This window comes from Macrobrachium rosenbergii, chromosome 47 (assembly GCF_040412425.1).
Source record: "Macrobrachium rosenbergii isolate ZJJX-2024 chromosome 47, ASM4041242v1, whole genome shotgun sequence".
Lineage (NCBI taxonomy): Eukaryota > Metazoa > Arthropoda > Malacostraca > Decapoda > Palaemonidae > Macrobrachium > Macrobrachium rosenbergii.
Window position 1 is genome coordinate 26,926,387 of NC_089787.1, and position 15,413 is coordinate 26,941,799.

The following is a 15,413-nucleotide window of genomic DNA, read 5'->3' on the forward strand; positions in this document are numbered from 1 at the left end:
TAATTTTCCTTTACTTCTCTGTTGTCCATTCACACTCTACAACTTGTAAAATATAACTTAAAACATGACACCCTCAAATTTTGTCAAATGTTAAGCATCTTACAACTTCAACTTCAGAAAGAATCTGAATGCTACTAGCAAAAATTTTATTTCAAAGTCAACAGCTCTAAATAAGCAGAGCAGCTTTTTATCTTATCTCAAATGCATGAATTCACAACTTCAGCCTGGTAGTCTGATGAGACTTTCATAATTATTGCAGGCATTAAAATTCGTACACTTTTTCTACCTACTACTATTCCTTCTCAAAACTCCTTTCCAACTGTTCTAAGGTTTCATGGCTGAGGTCATCTACACCTATTTGTGGCTTAAAATTTTTTTTTAGGTGAAAAGAAAAAAATACTTTAATGTACCTGAAAGATATACTTTTAAAAATAATAATGCACCAAAAGACTTGGACAATACATTTCTTAGTTTCATCCTTCATTTCTTAATGTTTACCTTCATTTACCTCTCAACAGCAAAAAATTTCATAAGTGCAAACCACTTCTGAAACATCAAAACCAATAAGAATATTGATATTCAATTATTTAAATCAGGCAAACTGAAGCAACAACATAGCATATTGGCAATTGATCATCTTTTCCTTAAAAGTATAAAAGGCCAAAAAAAAAAAAAACCTACCACAATTTTAACTAACAAAATAATTAAATATCCTTAGCAATAATGAAATGTACAAAGCTATCTGTATACTACATATTGGTTAAATCAGTCCAACCAAGTCAACAAAATGGCATTCTTGTTATGTATTTACTCTATTTCCTTACATTTCAACTTGGCCAATGAAACAATTTAATACAATGCCCAGTGCAAAAATAAACTGCATCCTTAACATATGAAACTGATCTTCAAAAACAAGAACTATCGTGCTACCAAACACCTTACAGCTCAAATCTGTGTAGTATTAACAAATGCCAAGTATAAGGCTCCTACAATACTTGAAAACAGGATTACCTACTACATAAAAAATAAACTTTTAAATGGTAAGCCCTCTTTTGGAAAATCAAATCTGACGTCAAAATTTGTAGTCCTGGAACTCCACTAAAAATGAAAACCCTTTTGGAAAATCAAATCTGACACCAAATTTTGTAGTCCTTGAACTCTCTTAAAAATGAAAACTTTCTGACAACGGGGTCAAAATAACTCAAAGAGAAATAACTATTTTTCATGGCTCATTAGCATGTCCTTGGCAAAACCTATTCACCAAAGGACTAATCTGATCTTTGACAGAAGCATCAAAACTAACTCCGGTAGCTAAATCCATCCTAGCTAGAAACTTGCCCAGATCTCCTTGACCACTGCTCACCACTACGGTTTTTATTTTCCTGTCAGCCTGTGTTCTCAAATCAATGCAATAGCATAACTGACCAAGGACTGCTGTGGCTATAACTGAGCCAGAAACACCTTCCATGCCTTTTTTAATGGACACAGGGAGAAAGACCTGGGATGCCAAAGGATGAATGTCAGTAAGTTCCTCCTCCAACTCGAAGAGCTCCCGTCTTGAAACGATGTCATACTTGCCAAGGTCTATGTAATGTACAAGTGCAGTATTATCATCGAAAGAGATTAACTTTGCACGCTGCTTGACATCCTCCAAAACACAAAGACAAAGCTGGCCTTTCTTAGGGTGCTGCAAGATTTCAAATTCAAGTCCTTCACTTGATAATGTCTTTGCAATGAATGTTACATGACTGAAATCTTCTTCCTTTTGAACCCACAAGGAGAATGGATTTTCTTCTACATTAACCACAAGAGCTTTATAACACTGCATCACACTAGTTTCATCACTGTCCTCCCCTTCCTCATCAATGATATGTAGAAAACTTTTAGATTTATCAAAAGATCTTTTAGCTCTTGGTACAGATTCCACATTGACTGGAGGAACAATTTTAGATTCAGATATTCCACTGCATGTGGGAAAATCCATCACCATGGGCTTCTGGGAAAATGGCGTAAGGACTGAGCACACAAAATCTTCAAGAACTTCTTTTCCGCAATATTGGAAGGTCAGTTTTTGCTTCCCTTTTCCATCTTCTGCAGTTAAAACCAAAGGCTGAAAGGAAACAAAATCCAAAATGAAGTCCAATGCAGTGAAGCTAATATGCAAACTTCTAAAACAAAAACAAAAATTATCAAGACAATTTTCAAAGGCAAGTAAACCCTAAACAGGACCTAAACCAAAGACTAAATATGATATATGAACAACTTGACCAAACTAAACCTGCTTAAACCTTAAGATCTAGATGCCCATTGACAGCAAAGTCCAAGGTTGTCCAAACCTGGACTTTGGCAAAAATATATCTTTATATTGCTGCTCTTTCCACCAGATATGTATACCACCTAGTGAGGTAGGTTTTCCTCCCACTGCTATGCACCACAGATATATGAACAACCACTGGTTTAAGAAGAAGTCAGGTGGAACCAAAACAAGATCAGGACTGCCAATTCCATGAACCCACCCTCTGTCCTGTCCACGACTCACCTCCAAAATTATTAACTCTTCCAATGACAATGAAAAGATTGCCAATAACATTATTCAAAATCACCAATCCTCAGTTTAATACCAGTTACCTCACTGGTTAACTGTTTGTTGAGGTGAATAAGAATGAATTCTTCCCTGATGCTGAAAATCAAGTAACTGGAAAGCACCACCCAATCCCTTCAATAACAATGTTTACAGTACCAGAGCTTTCTGGTCTCACTCCCCAATGGCTTTCCTTCCCGAATATTTTTTGCAGTCTTGACAATCTAACAAAAATTCATCAAGTCTACGAAAAATTCATCCTCGATCAATCTCAGAAAAATTTTAGGTAAGTTTCAAGTAAGAACAAAAATATTCCAAGCAAAATACTATAAGTTTGTCTATCTTTCATTCTTTTTTTGCTGTGAAACTTAACTCAATTTAGGTACAGGACATTAGTTTTTCTTTTTTTCGGAAAAGAAAATAGCCAAGACCTTTTGACTTTCACCAATTCTTAGCTAACGGTATTTTTGCACTGTCTTCAATAAAAAACTATATAATACAAAAAGAATTATAAAAGAAAAATGATGAGCAAAAATCCTACCATATTTGATTAAATTAAGAAATTTACTTCAGAAAACCTGAATTGGATACTCATGTTACATTAATTAATAACCTGAATTATTCAGTGGTTACAAGGTAATAATTACAAGAATGATTGGAAAATATAATACAATATTTATTGTGGAAGTATGTGATACTTTTATCATTAAAACAAGGTTTAACAACATTCTTAATTGGAAGTCTGTGAAAAATAAGAAAAAATTCAATTTGTAGAAAAAGTAGAAAAAGCTTGTTAAAGTTTTAATTTTTTTTAATAACATTTAAAGTAAGTTTCATCACTAAAGTAAGGTTCAACAAAATTTTTGATTGAATGACTGTAAAATATACAAGATTTAATTTAATTTATTGAGTATTTCATTTATTTTTTATTTAAGGATTTCATTTAGCTTTTATTCAAACTGTTTGTTGTCACTGACAAAGTATTTTAATCTTAGTTTTATAGGGAACATACTAACTTGTTTCCCAGATGATACTGCCATATGAGGAGTTGGAGCCACCAGTATAAATTGTTTCGAAAGGACCTTTACATCTTAGTGTATCTTCTACTTGCGTGTTGCTTAAGATATTATAGGGTCTACCAATTATTTTGTAATTTTTTTGTATAGATAGTACACATCTTTACTGGAAAATACTTTATGCACAATCCTAGCAAGAAAGGGGAGGGGTGTTCTAATAATTGAAAACTGGAGTAGGTTAAATTGTAGTTTAACAGCCAAATAAGGATGAAATTGAGGGGAATGGATAAAAGTAAAGGGCAGAAAAGAACCTTCATGTACCATCTACAGTGTACCCACTCAAGAATCAAGCAGTAACCCCTTACTGCTAAAGTAGTGTGTGTGTATATACAAAGCTTGGAGTACCTGAAGATGTGAATTCACATCTTATGGCTACTAAACTGTGACCTTCCAGCCCGAGAAGAACCCTAAAAGAGTTCAGAGGTCTGGTTAAAAAAATCATTTATAAATAAAATAAACTGTGTACCATCTGACTACTAATACAATTTTCTGTACATAATGGCATTAACTTATAAAAATGTTAAATACTGATTTATACTGATTTAGAGTGCAATACTAATACTACCAATAACAGTTTTGAATGTTTATCATCCACACCTAACTGTGAAAAGAATTCTTGTTCCCCTCTTAAAAAAAAAAAAAAAAAAAAAAAAAAAAAAAAATGTAGGAAGCAAAACCAGTACTATAGAGGAAAATACCAATATTCCTATCAATTGCCTAACTGTTTTTCAGTAAAAATCTAACAGGTATTTATACAGAGATCCAGAAAAGACTGTCACCTTTAGAAACCATTAAACATCAATCTCAAAAGAAAATGAACACCTAATTAATAAAAAAAAATAATACTCACTGCCACCAAATATGATACACCATAGATATGAGCATTCAACACAATCTTCCATGCTAAAACACAGAAATATGTTAATACAGAACATACCTTCTCAATGAAGGGTTTGATGGATGAACGAATCTGGTCAGAGCTCAACACCACCTGCTCATTTTTAGGTTTCACTTCACAGGTGTAAATGCAAGGAGGATCTAACAGATCTTGAGGAATCTGTTTCAGCTGTAAAAAATACAAAAATCACATTATGACTTATTGAGTCTGATTAATCCCTTAGAATTATATTCTGCAAAGTGTGATTTCCAATGAAGTCTGATCTATCTACTGATTTAAATTATGGGGAAAAATTGTCTGCTGAATATCTGTGTAAAATTATGTAATACATGTTTAGCTTCCACACCAGTGTACATTTGTCATAATAACAAATTACTATATATTTTTTTTTTTTTTAGTAAACACTATTCTGCCACAAAACCAGCAATTCAGATAATCTAACACAGTAATACATTACTTTTTCCCAATGTATAATATACAGATCTTTTAATGTTTCCCTTTCAAAATGAGAGAAAAATAGTAACAATTCCTTCATAACGTGTCCATAAGTTCTCGTCCACTCTTCCACGATTGGTTCCGTAACGGCTTGTAGGAAGTGCTAATTATTCCTGAACTTTAAAGGTGATTTATCATGCTACATCTTCCCTAGAACTCTCCTACCCTCCCCCGTTTTCACATTCTCTTGTGCTTACTCTGTAGTCTCCATATCATGTTCACATTTTTTTTCAAGTTAGTTAATTAAAGTACTACCTGTATCTTACCATTATTTCATTTTCAATGTAATTTCTCAATTCTGTTCTGACTTTTATACATATACAACCTTCAAACATCTTTTCCTTATTAATTTTACAATTCAAACATTTTCTTTTTTACACCTACCATACATGGGATGCCAATTCCATTTATCTCAAATGTTGTTCTTTGCCTGTCATTTGTGTATAAACTCTCTGTCCCCTTAAATAACAGTCCTCTGCCAGACCCTGCAGTGTTTTCTTCTCTTCAACCAGCCTTGGTAACACTCTTGGCATAACCCAACAGCAGATGGTACACAATCTCAATACAATAATTTGTACATATTTAAAAATATCATATATACAAAGCCCTACAACAAAGGGTCCCAAATTTTAAATAGTGTTAGTACCCAATTATAATATTCTCCACCTTAAAGAACTAAATGGGCTAATCTATGGAGGATATCCAGTTCTGTAAATTTAGATAGTATAAGAAGGTGCCAAACACTCCTGGTCACTTGGAATTCTGATAGATTTGGATTTTTCAAGTGGTGAGCTCCTGCAGACTGACTCAAGAATAAATCGCTAGAATAAAACAACGGAGATATAAAATCACCAACCACAATGAAGATAAGAAAACCAAAGAATAAAAATATAAAAACAAAGAAAAAGACAAATGCTGAATCCATAACAAGACAAAGGAAATTAAAAAACTCTTACCTTTCCTCGAGGTACTGTTTCCAATTTCCCTTCGTCAACCAAATACACTTTTGCATTTCTTTCTTCAACATCTAATATAGTTGCTCGGTACCTTGTTTCACCATCTTCAGATTCTACAACACAGTGATTTCCAGGACGAATATTCTTCAGTTCCTATAAAAAAACAATGTAACAAATTTTTACAACTTTTACCATTTATTTACTGCCACCGCATTTGAAAATTAAGTGAAATATGGTCTCTTCTCCATTTCATTTTTAAACCACTTTTATCTACTGATTTTTTTTCTTTTTTAGTAAGTTATCTCTTCTTTCTGTATTTCCCTTTACCTTCCTTCTAAAGAACAACACATTCTCTGGGGAGGGTTGAATTTAAAGTCAATGGCCCCTGTGGGCCTGTTCCATATGAATAGGGTTCATCTCCTGAATAAACACAAATATACAATGTACACAGGCAGCCATTCACTAATCTTGCTTCCTGTAAATCAGTTAATTCATTCAGTAATTTGGAAGCAATTTCAAATATCCCGGACCATTACACTTTGTATTAACCAAACAAGATAAGTTTTCAACATTAATAATTTTCCCTTATTTAACAAGTTATTGCTCCAGTAAATAAAGAAAATGCAGTCTCCATGAAAATCAGTGTGAATGTCTGTCTGGATTAAGCTGACCTTATGACTACATGGATTCATGATGATAAATGTCATCTCAGCCACTGAATTTTCCCCAACCTCTAGTACTCAGTTCTCCATCTCCCCCCTCCCCTCCATCTCTGATAGATAACTCAGACCATGACAATGACTTTATAAGCACTTGAATTTGCCAACAACATGGGGAAGTTAAAGTAAAGTTACATAAATGATTGTGTTTTTATTTAAAGGCTAGCCCGCATTCATATGCGTACGTGTACACCGCTTGTACCTGAACACACACACTAAACACCTACCCATAACACTTCCCAGAATGCCTGGTGTTGTTCAGTTATTAAAATATGCTTTCCCTGTCTAACCTAATGAGGAGGAGCTGATCTGTTAAACAACACGCTACACATACCTGTAACTGTAGCTGCTCTGCACTTCCATGAAGACACTGCTGAATATTATGAAGCCTTCCTAAATCATTCTTCAAGATAAGAGACAAACATCCAGGTGCCTGTACGTTCATTATAAAAGCCTCTTTTCCACTGACAAGACTTGACTGTAGTGCAAAAGCTGTTAAAATCATTTTGTTAAAAAATATTCAGTAAAAAAATTTATATGCAATCTTTTTGTGGATATTGTTTGGAAAATATTTTTCAAGAGACAAATATAAGATTTAATAATAGACTAAAATTATGTAATCGACTCTTGCATTAAAACTTCGGAAGTATTTTGGAAAGAATGCTACCTTAAGCAGCCCGATAAACCAAATGAAAATTTAAACTAAATTAAATTAAATTCTTACCTTTCCCTTTATCCTGAAGATCATGGAGCACATCTTTAGACGTCTCTGGCTCTAATCTACATTCCAGCAGACACTTCATTGGTTCTGGATCCAAAAATTCAGGTGTTTTGTGAGACTGGAGCTCAGAAAATGCATTGTCCCTTGATGGTGTATCCATCCAATGGCTGTCTACAGTCTCTGCATTGTGTGTGCATAGTTCCACATGCTTTTTATCAATACATCCATCTACACACGCAGCACACTGCTGTGCCTTCCTCACATCACAATTTGCTTCACTTACTTGAAGATCAGGGACATATGAAGTTAGCCTCACCTCAACGGCCATCTTGTTTATTTCATCAGCAGAGTTCCAATCACTACCTTCTGAGATATTTCCCCCAGTTACCTGCTCCTCTTCTGAAGTACTCTTTTCTACACACGGTAATTCACTTTGTTCATAAACACTTTCAGCATCTTTCATGCAACTACTCACTAGTGTATGTTCACCTACGTAACCTGAAACTTCGTCATCTGTTTGCTTCAAGTTTATTTTCTCATCTTCAAAATACTGATCATGTTCTACAAAGCATGATGGTTCCTGTGATTTATCCTCTTCACCACTGAATCCTACAGCTTCTATAAATTGAGCAATGGCATCATCATCTGGGTATTTAAATGAATTTAATTCCTGCTGCTGAATCTCCCATTCATTCTTTTCAAAACTACAGTTACTTTCTTCATGTTCAAAAAAAGGTTCTTCTGACAATCGTATTCCTGTCACTTCACTTGGACTCTGTACCATGTCATTAGCAGTAGCTATAACATGGGTATTTTTTTCCTCATCAGTTTCATATTCAATCCCAATTCCTGGACTCTCACTATACAAAATACCACACGTTTCTTCTGACTCAAGGATGAACTCTGCCATTTCAGTTTTTCCAGTGATCTCTACAATCAGTTCTACTGGATTTGTGGAAGGCGTTCCCTGTTTACAATGATCGTAATCAAATTTCGGCGACTGATGGCTAGAGTCCAATGACTCTGCAACTGCCTGGAATTCAAGATACTGTTCATCTGGATAGGCTTCATTAAGGCTCTCCTCTTCATTAGGTTTGTCAGCACAACTGCATTCAAATTCAGTCATTTCCATGCACTTATGAAGTGGAGTACATAATATATCAATCTCATAATCATCATCTGGTTTCTCTTCACTATCTAAAAGAAACTGATGTTCTTGTCCATGAATATTGGCATAATTTTGCAAGTCAAGATTCAAATCATCAAAACTTTTTTCAGTGAAACTAAGTTCAGACTGTTCACTCTTTTCAAGCAATAATGGGTCCTCAATAGGAACTGTCGAGACAAATATATTTTCTTCATTTCTCACAGATCTTCCCTTTAGAGCCTCATTCTCTTCAATGACGTAATCCTTTCTTCCTGAGATTTCCTCCGAATGTTTTGTTTCCCCACTGGAGTTCTCAGCTGGAATTTCCCTGAAATCAACTACATATTCACCATTTTTGGTTGCTATGACTTTTGAAAGGCCATCTCCTGATAAGGGTGATTGCACACCTACTTCACCTAAGCCTTCCTTTAAGTCTGTATCTATCTGTTCCCTGTCTATGTCAAAATGTTCATTTATACATCTATCATTCTCTTTCATGATAGGACTGGGTTCAATGGCAAAAATTTGGCTCATTTCTCCATCTGATACACAATTATCCTCTGTGGGGTTACTACTTGAAAACTCAATCAAATTTTCATCTCCATTTTCTTCTGAAAGGTTTATTTCGATTGTGTCTTGTACAGTTCTAGTCTCATCTGCATCATAATCATTAGTCAAAGTCTGCTGCTGCTGATACACTGAAACTTCAACTGCATTTTCTTGGGCAGCTGTTTCTCCTGAGTCCAAGGACACCAAATGTTGCAATCCATCACCAGTACTACTTGGAATCTCAGCACTGCCTTGACAGTCTTGGTTTTCTAGTGATCCCACACTCTTTAACAATACATCCATGTCTTGAACGATTAGTTTATTTAAAACATTAACACCATCTTCAGAGAGTGATAGTGATACTTTCACCTTATCTTCTATGCCCAAGTGACAAGAGTACTCTCTAATATTTTTGCTGGGGTAACAATGAATAGCCTGCATGGGTAGGTGAAAGACTGACTGACTTATGTCCTCTGGAATCTTCCAAAGACTATCCCTCTTCACGAAGTCTTCATTGCCATAATCAACATAACGAACCAGAGCAGGACAATCACCACCATGTAACTCTCTTACGACAACCCTGTATAACCTTCCATCTTCTGTGTAAGGGCACAAACACACACTCCCTACAAGAGCATGTTCCGCGAGTTCTAATGAATGGATATCTAATTCATTCAGCATTTTCATCATGCTACTGAGAGCAGGCAGGTGAGTGCTAGCTTGCAGCCACAATGAACCGTCACTCTCGATATGGCTAACAACTGCATCAAATGTTATGTCATATTCAATGCAATTCTGAGGTACAAGGACCAACTTCTTACAAGTTACTTCAGAGATACCAGACTCAGCAACAGCTGCAGTTTTCTCATCTTGGTATTTCAGATTACCTAAACTAAAATCAATGGAAGTATCTTCAATCTTTACTGTGCTACTGGGATGAAAATCATCCTCAGCGTAGGTAGGCAAAATATGTACACTATCACTGGGTAATTCTGTGGATATATTTGAACCTGTTTTCTCTTCTGCTGGAATTTCTTCCACAGCACTGTCTCTTATGCCGACTGTAAGTGGGTCTAAAAAGGGCACTTTGAGACTCGCATTTCTCTCCAAGTTCAAGCTCATCATTCTTACAATATCTCTTCCCTCACTATGGAGTTCTTGTAAAATAAGATTACCATCACCTTCGTCATCTGACAAAACACACACACACACTTCACTCTTTATATCTATGATCAGTTGGTTATGATACTCTGACCAGTTTTCTCTGATATGTTTGCTGAAGCAACAACGAACAGCTTGTGCTGGTATATTTTCTAAACACTCTGGTACTTTTCGCAATTCCTCCATTTTTACACTTTCTTCATATCCATAATCTATGTACCGGACTACAACAAGATTCTCATCATCTATCAGCTTCTTTACATAAGCCCTATACAACCTCCTGTCTGTGGTGTATGTACATAAACACATACTCCCAACACTGACAGAACCCTCTGCGAAAGGCTCCAAAGAGCTCTCTACCAATTCATTTAATTTAGTCATCATATCATGGAGGGTTGGGAACTCATCCAAAAGCTGCAACCACAAACAGCCCTCATTTTCAATATGACAGATAACTGCTTTTAATCTCATTCCATACCTTTCTACATTCACGGGAGTAGTCCTTAACTCATTACATGAATTAGAGACATCAACTTTGTCACCTACATGAACAGTTTCCATGTCCTTCGAGGCAAACTGCTGAACATTATCTTCATTAAAAACAGAAGGCAATTCTGTTCCAACATGAAAATCATCTCCCTTCGTATCTTGTACGGCACTAGTAGATTCCAGCTCTGGTGTCACTGGGCTCTCATCTTGGTTTACTGTAACTGGGCCTTTCTCAGAGTCTTCATCATCAAAAACATCAGTTTCTGGTTTCTCTAGTGATCTTGCTGTTGCGTTACTCTCAAGATTTTCAATATTAACTTCTCTAACTTCTTGATCACTCATGTTACAATGCAACAGTGTTAAAACATCTTCATTTGCATACTGAAATTCCTCAAACACCAGCTGACCACCATCACTGTCATCCACAGAGACTCGAACATTCACTTTAGCTCCAGTCTTCATCTTCTCAATCTGTCTTTGGTGACTTTCTGACCAAAGCTCCCTAATTGTTTTGCTGAAGTAACAACGAACAGCTTGAACAGGTGTACTATAGTAACATTCTGGTAATGTTCGGAGGTTATCAACAGTAGCTGTGGCCTCAATGCCATAATCAACAAACTGAACCACTATAAGGTGGGATTCATGACTGACTGACACTAATGAAGCCCTGTAAAATTTACTGTCTTTAATACATAGGCAAGCATACATACACCCAACAACAGGAGGCTCTTCCAAGTGTTCTGATGAATTAAAACTCATTTCATTTAATTTCACCATCATATCACTGAAGGCTGGTAAATAATCACAAACCTGTACCCACAAAGAGCCATCTTTTTCAAAATGACTTATGACTGCATCAAAACTTTTATCCAATTCAAGGGAGACTTTTGGAAATATTCTCTCCTGCACATTGAGGATTTCCAAGCCAGTTGCACTGCATAAGTCACTCTCCTCTTTCTGATGAACAGGAAAGTCTCCAAGAATGTTGCTTTCAACTAGGGTAGGTTCTGGTTCAATTTCTGTAACATCTGGATCATCACCTGCTGATGACCTTGGAGTCACGACTGAACATTGGTCACCAATATGCTTTTGTGACTCACAAATGTTCCTAGAAGTCTCCACAGTTTCATCAGCAATACTATTAGGTTCTTTTAATTCCTGTTTATCCTGTTCTAAAATCCCATCTGGTTCTTCAATTCCCTTTTCTTGATCAACTCCTGGAATCACTTCAAGGACATCAGATAGCACATTCATGCCATTGTAGCTGCAAACATCAAGAACAATAATATTTTCTTCACCTTTTACCTCCTCATGTACAGAAACTTCCAAGACTTGATTCAGCAACGACTGTACATCGCCTTGCTTCATCTCCTTTTTGAAATAGCACTGTACTGCCTGTCTAGGCAGACTCCGACAATAATCGGGAATCTCGTAAAGATCTGTTACTGGCACTTGCTCGCTGTTACCGTAATCTATAAAATGTATAACAGCACTCAACATATCATCTATCTCCTGTACTATGCACCTGTAATACATTCCATCAATACTAAACTGCGAGACACACAGACTATCACGAACAGGGTTAGTGTGTAAAGTTACAGGTGGACTTTCATTCAGTTTCTTCATAATCTCCTCTAAATCTTCAAGGTTATCAGCATGCTGAATCCAAATTGAATCACGTTCTACATGACACACACAAGCTCTAAATGTTTCATTAAATCTAACTGGTAAACAAGATGGATATGCCAATGTAGCATCATCAACTGGAGTCACTGCGGATGTAACAGAACCAATTTTGTTTTCAAATCTAACTTCATGGTCACTCAGTTTTTCACCTTTTTCATTACTTTCAACAGACAAAGACTGTTCTTGTTCTGAAAACACTTCTTTTCCATCCAACATGCAACTTAACAAAATATTTCTGTTGTCCTCTTCACAGCTCTCTGTCAGAGACAGAACCAACTCTTGATTTAACAGTTCATCTAAGGATTGTATTGTCACTGGCCTGGCTTCTTCCTTTTTCTTGTTAAAGTGACACTGTATAGCTTGCCTTGGTAAGGAGAGGAAGGCACTGGACAAGGAATACAAATGTTCTAACTCCGCATGGCTTTCATTACCATGATCAATATAGTGAACAGTAACACCAACTTTATCATCAACTTCCCTAACAACTGCCCGGTAAAGCCTTCCATCATCTGCAAAGCGACAGGCGTACAAACAATTAATTTCAGGAGCATGCGTTAGTGGTGATAATGCACACTCACTCAATTTTTCCTCCATCTCCTCCAAATCTGTGGACTGATCGGAAAGCTGAATCCAGATAGAATCATTATCAACATGAGATACATAAGCGGTAATTTCACTGTTGTATGACAATGATAAGACAGGAACAGAGGCCTCGAGAATGTTGATATTACCTTCCGCTGTCTCTGACCTTACACTGACGTCAATTTCTAATTCAGAGGCAATATGAGACAAAATATCAACTCCACCAACGGCTAATCTGACAATCACATTTTCTCCTTCATTTTCTGATCCCTTAACTAAGGTCAACGTGCACTCTTGTTCTATAAAGGCCTCTAGGTGAGTCTGGGTATACTGAGACCATTTGTTCCTTATGTCCTTCCTGAAGCTACAGCATATGGCTTGCCTGGGGATAGTAGTAAACTCTTCTGGCAGGAGAGCCAAGTTCTTGATCTGTACATGGTCAACATTGCCATAATCAACATACTGCACAACAGCAGTACCTTCTGTGGGTAAGGTTTCCTTTATTTCTGCTCTATAAAACCTTTCATCTTCCGAGTACTGACATAAACATGGCACACCAGGTACAGCGGGAGAGTGAGTTCTGTTAGAGGAGCTTCCAATTTCATTCAATTTTTCCATGACTTCTTCGAGTACTACTGCATTGGCTGTTAACTGTACCCAAATTATTCCATCAGTATCAACATGACATATAAAAGCTGTAATTTCCGACTCATAATTTATCTTTAAATATGGAATCTGACAGCCATTAAAATTCTCTTTGATCTGGTTTACTAGTGGGTTATTCCCACTTGATCCAGTTTCCAGATTCATTTGCTCTTTTTGAATTTTGGACAACAAATCTACATCTTTCACAGTAAGGCTCTTTATGACAAAAATGTCTTCATCTTGCAACTCTGAAGTCAGGGATACCTTCAGCTCTTCTGTCAGAATTTCTTCAAGATTTTGATGAAGCACATCTAAGGACTTTTCTCCCAAGACTTTACTGAAATAACAATGGATTGCTTGACATGGTAGATAAAGAAATCTACTTGGAATCAAACGCATGTCACACACTTTTACTTCACTGCTGTTGCCATAATCTACATAATGAACTATAGCACAATCTGTGTTGCAAAACTCTTTCACTACAGCTCTATAATACCTTTCGTCTTCGGCATACACACACAAACAAGGTCTACCAATTTCTGGTATGGCAGTCATCACTTTAAGCAAATCAGCATTAGATTCATTTATATCTTTCATCAACTTGTCAAGAGAAGGAATTTGTTGAGAGGCTTGGATCCAAAATGATCCATCATCTTCAATACTAGTAATAACAGCATCAAACACATTATCACACATGACTTGGGCCAGAGGAATACTGGGAATCTTCTTGGTATTACCATTTTGTGAGTTTTGGTTACCAGACCAACTATCACCACTAGGGACAGGTTTTTTCATGAAACTGTTTTCTTCAGCTATGTTACAATTTTTATCCCGTACCATTTCCTTTGCAGGCTTCCAGCTGAACTTCTTTTCTTGATTTTTCACTTCTCCAAAGGATCTGCTGGGCTGATTAGATGTATTTTCAACCACATTTTGCATGGTGGCATGAGAGCTCTTGGTTTTCAGTGGTGTATCCTGGGTCGTACTATGTTTTCTGTTTCTAAAGAGTCCAAACTCCTGATTTCTCACAGGCTTCTCAAATGAAGTCTCCTCACTCTGTGTACTTGATGTGCTTGAGGTCTTTGTCTCCTTCCACTGACTGTCATAAGTTCTGGTATTATTAGACCCATCTCGCCACCTGTCACTAGCAGGGGTTGCATGATAACGATGACTTTTATTTCTAATGGGTCCAGATGCAGATTTATGTTGTCTGTTTGGAGTCTCCCACTTTGTCTCTTCTAATTTTCTGCCAGATTTCTCTGTACTATTGCCTGTATCAATTTCGGAACTCCTGGTAAGTTCTTGGAGAAATGAGCTAACAGAAACACTGCATTCAGGTGTTGTTTCCCCTTTGCTACGTTTTGATGGTTCCTCTTTCGACAATGTACTTCCTGATCTGGAGAAAAAATTATATTTGCATTCAGTGAAGCTTCCATTTTTTTAAAACAGTTTAATGAATCAGCTGCCATTAAAATTTGACCATTTCAATACAGTAGGCATAGAATATTGAATGATTACAATTCGGTAAAATTATTTGACATTTGGTACCCAGACCATCTTTACACACAACACAGCAAGAGTAACACCTGAGATCATAATTGAACTGCAGTACTTGAAACAATCAATTCTTCTACAACTGGTTCAAAATGTTTACTTCAATCATGAAAAGCATCTTTTTAGCTAGTTGTATCACAGAGAAAATATAAAA

At 36.3% G+C, this 15,413-nt stretch overlaps 1 protein-coding gene across 3 annotated transcripts in view; it reads right to left on the reverse strand.

Moving 5' to 3' along the window:
• Positions 1-400: 400 nt before the first annotated feature.
• The window catches only part of LOC136830688 (uncharacterized), a 28,344-nt gene continuing 13,331 nt past the window's right edge, over positions 401-15,413 (reverse strand). For all 3 annotated transcript variants that reach the window (XM_067090401.1, XM_067090399.1, XM_067090400.1), the window contains 5 exons: positions 7,450-15,101; positions 7,060-7,217; positions 6,007-6,159; positions 4,595-4,723; positions 401-2,110 (listed from right to left, as the gene is read on the reverse strand). In XM_067090401.1, the coding sequence (XP_066946502.1) occupies positions 1,223-2,110; positions 4,595-4,723; positions 6,007-6,159; positions 7,060-7,217; positions 7,450-15,101 (8,980 nt within the window). In that variant the 3' untranslated portion in view covers positions 401-1,222. The remainder of the gene's footprint in view (positions 2,111-4,594; positions 4,724-6,006; positions 6,160-7,059; positions 7,218-7,449; positions 15,102-15,413) is intronic.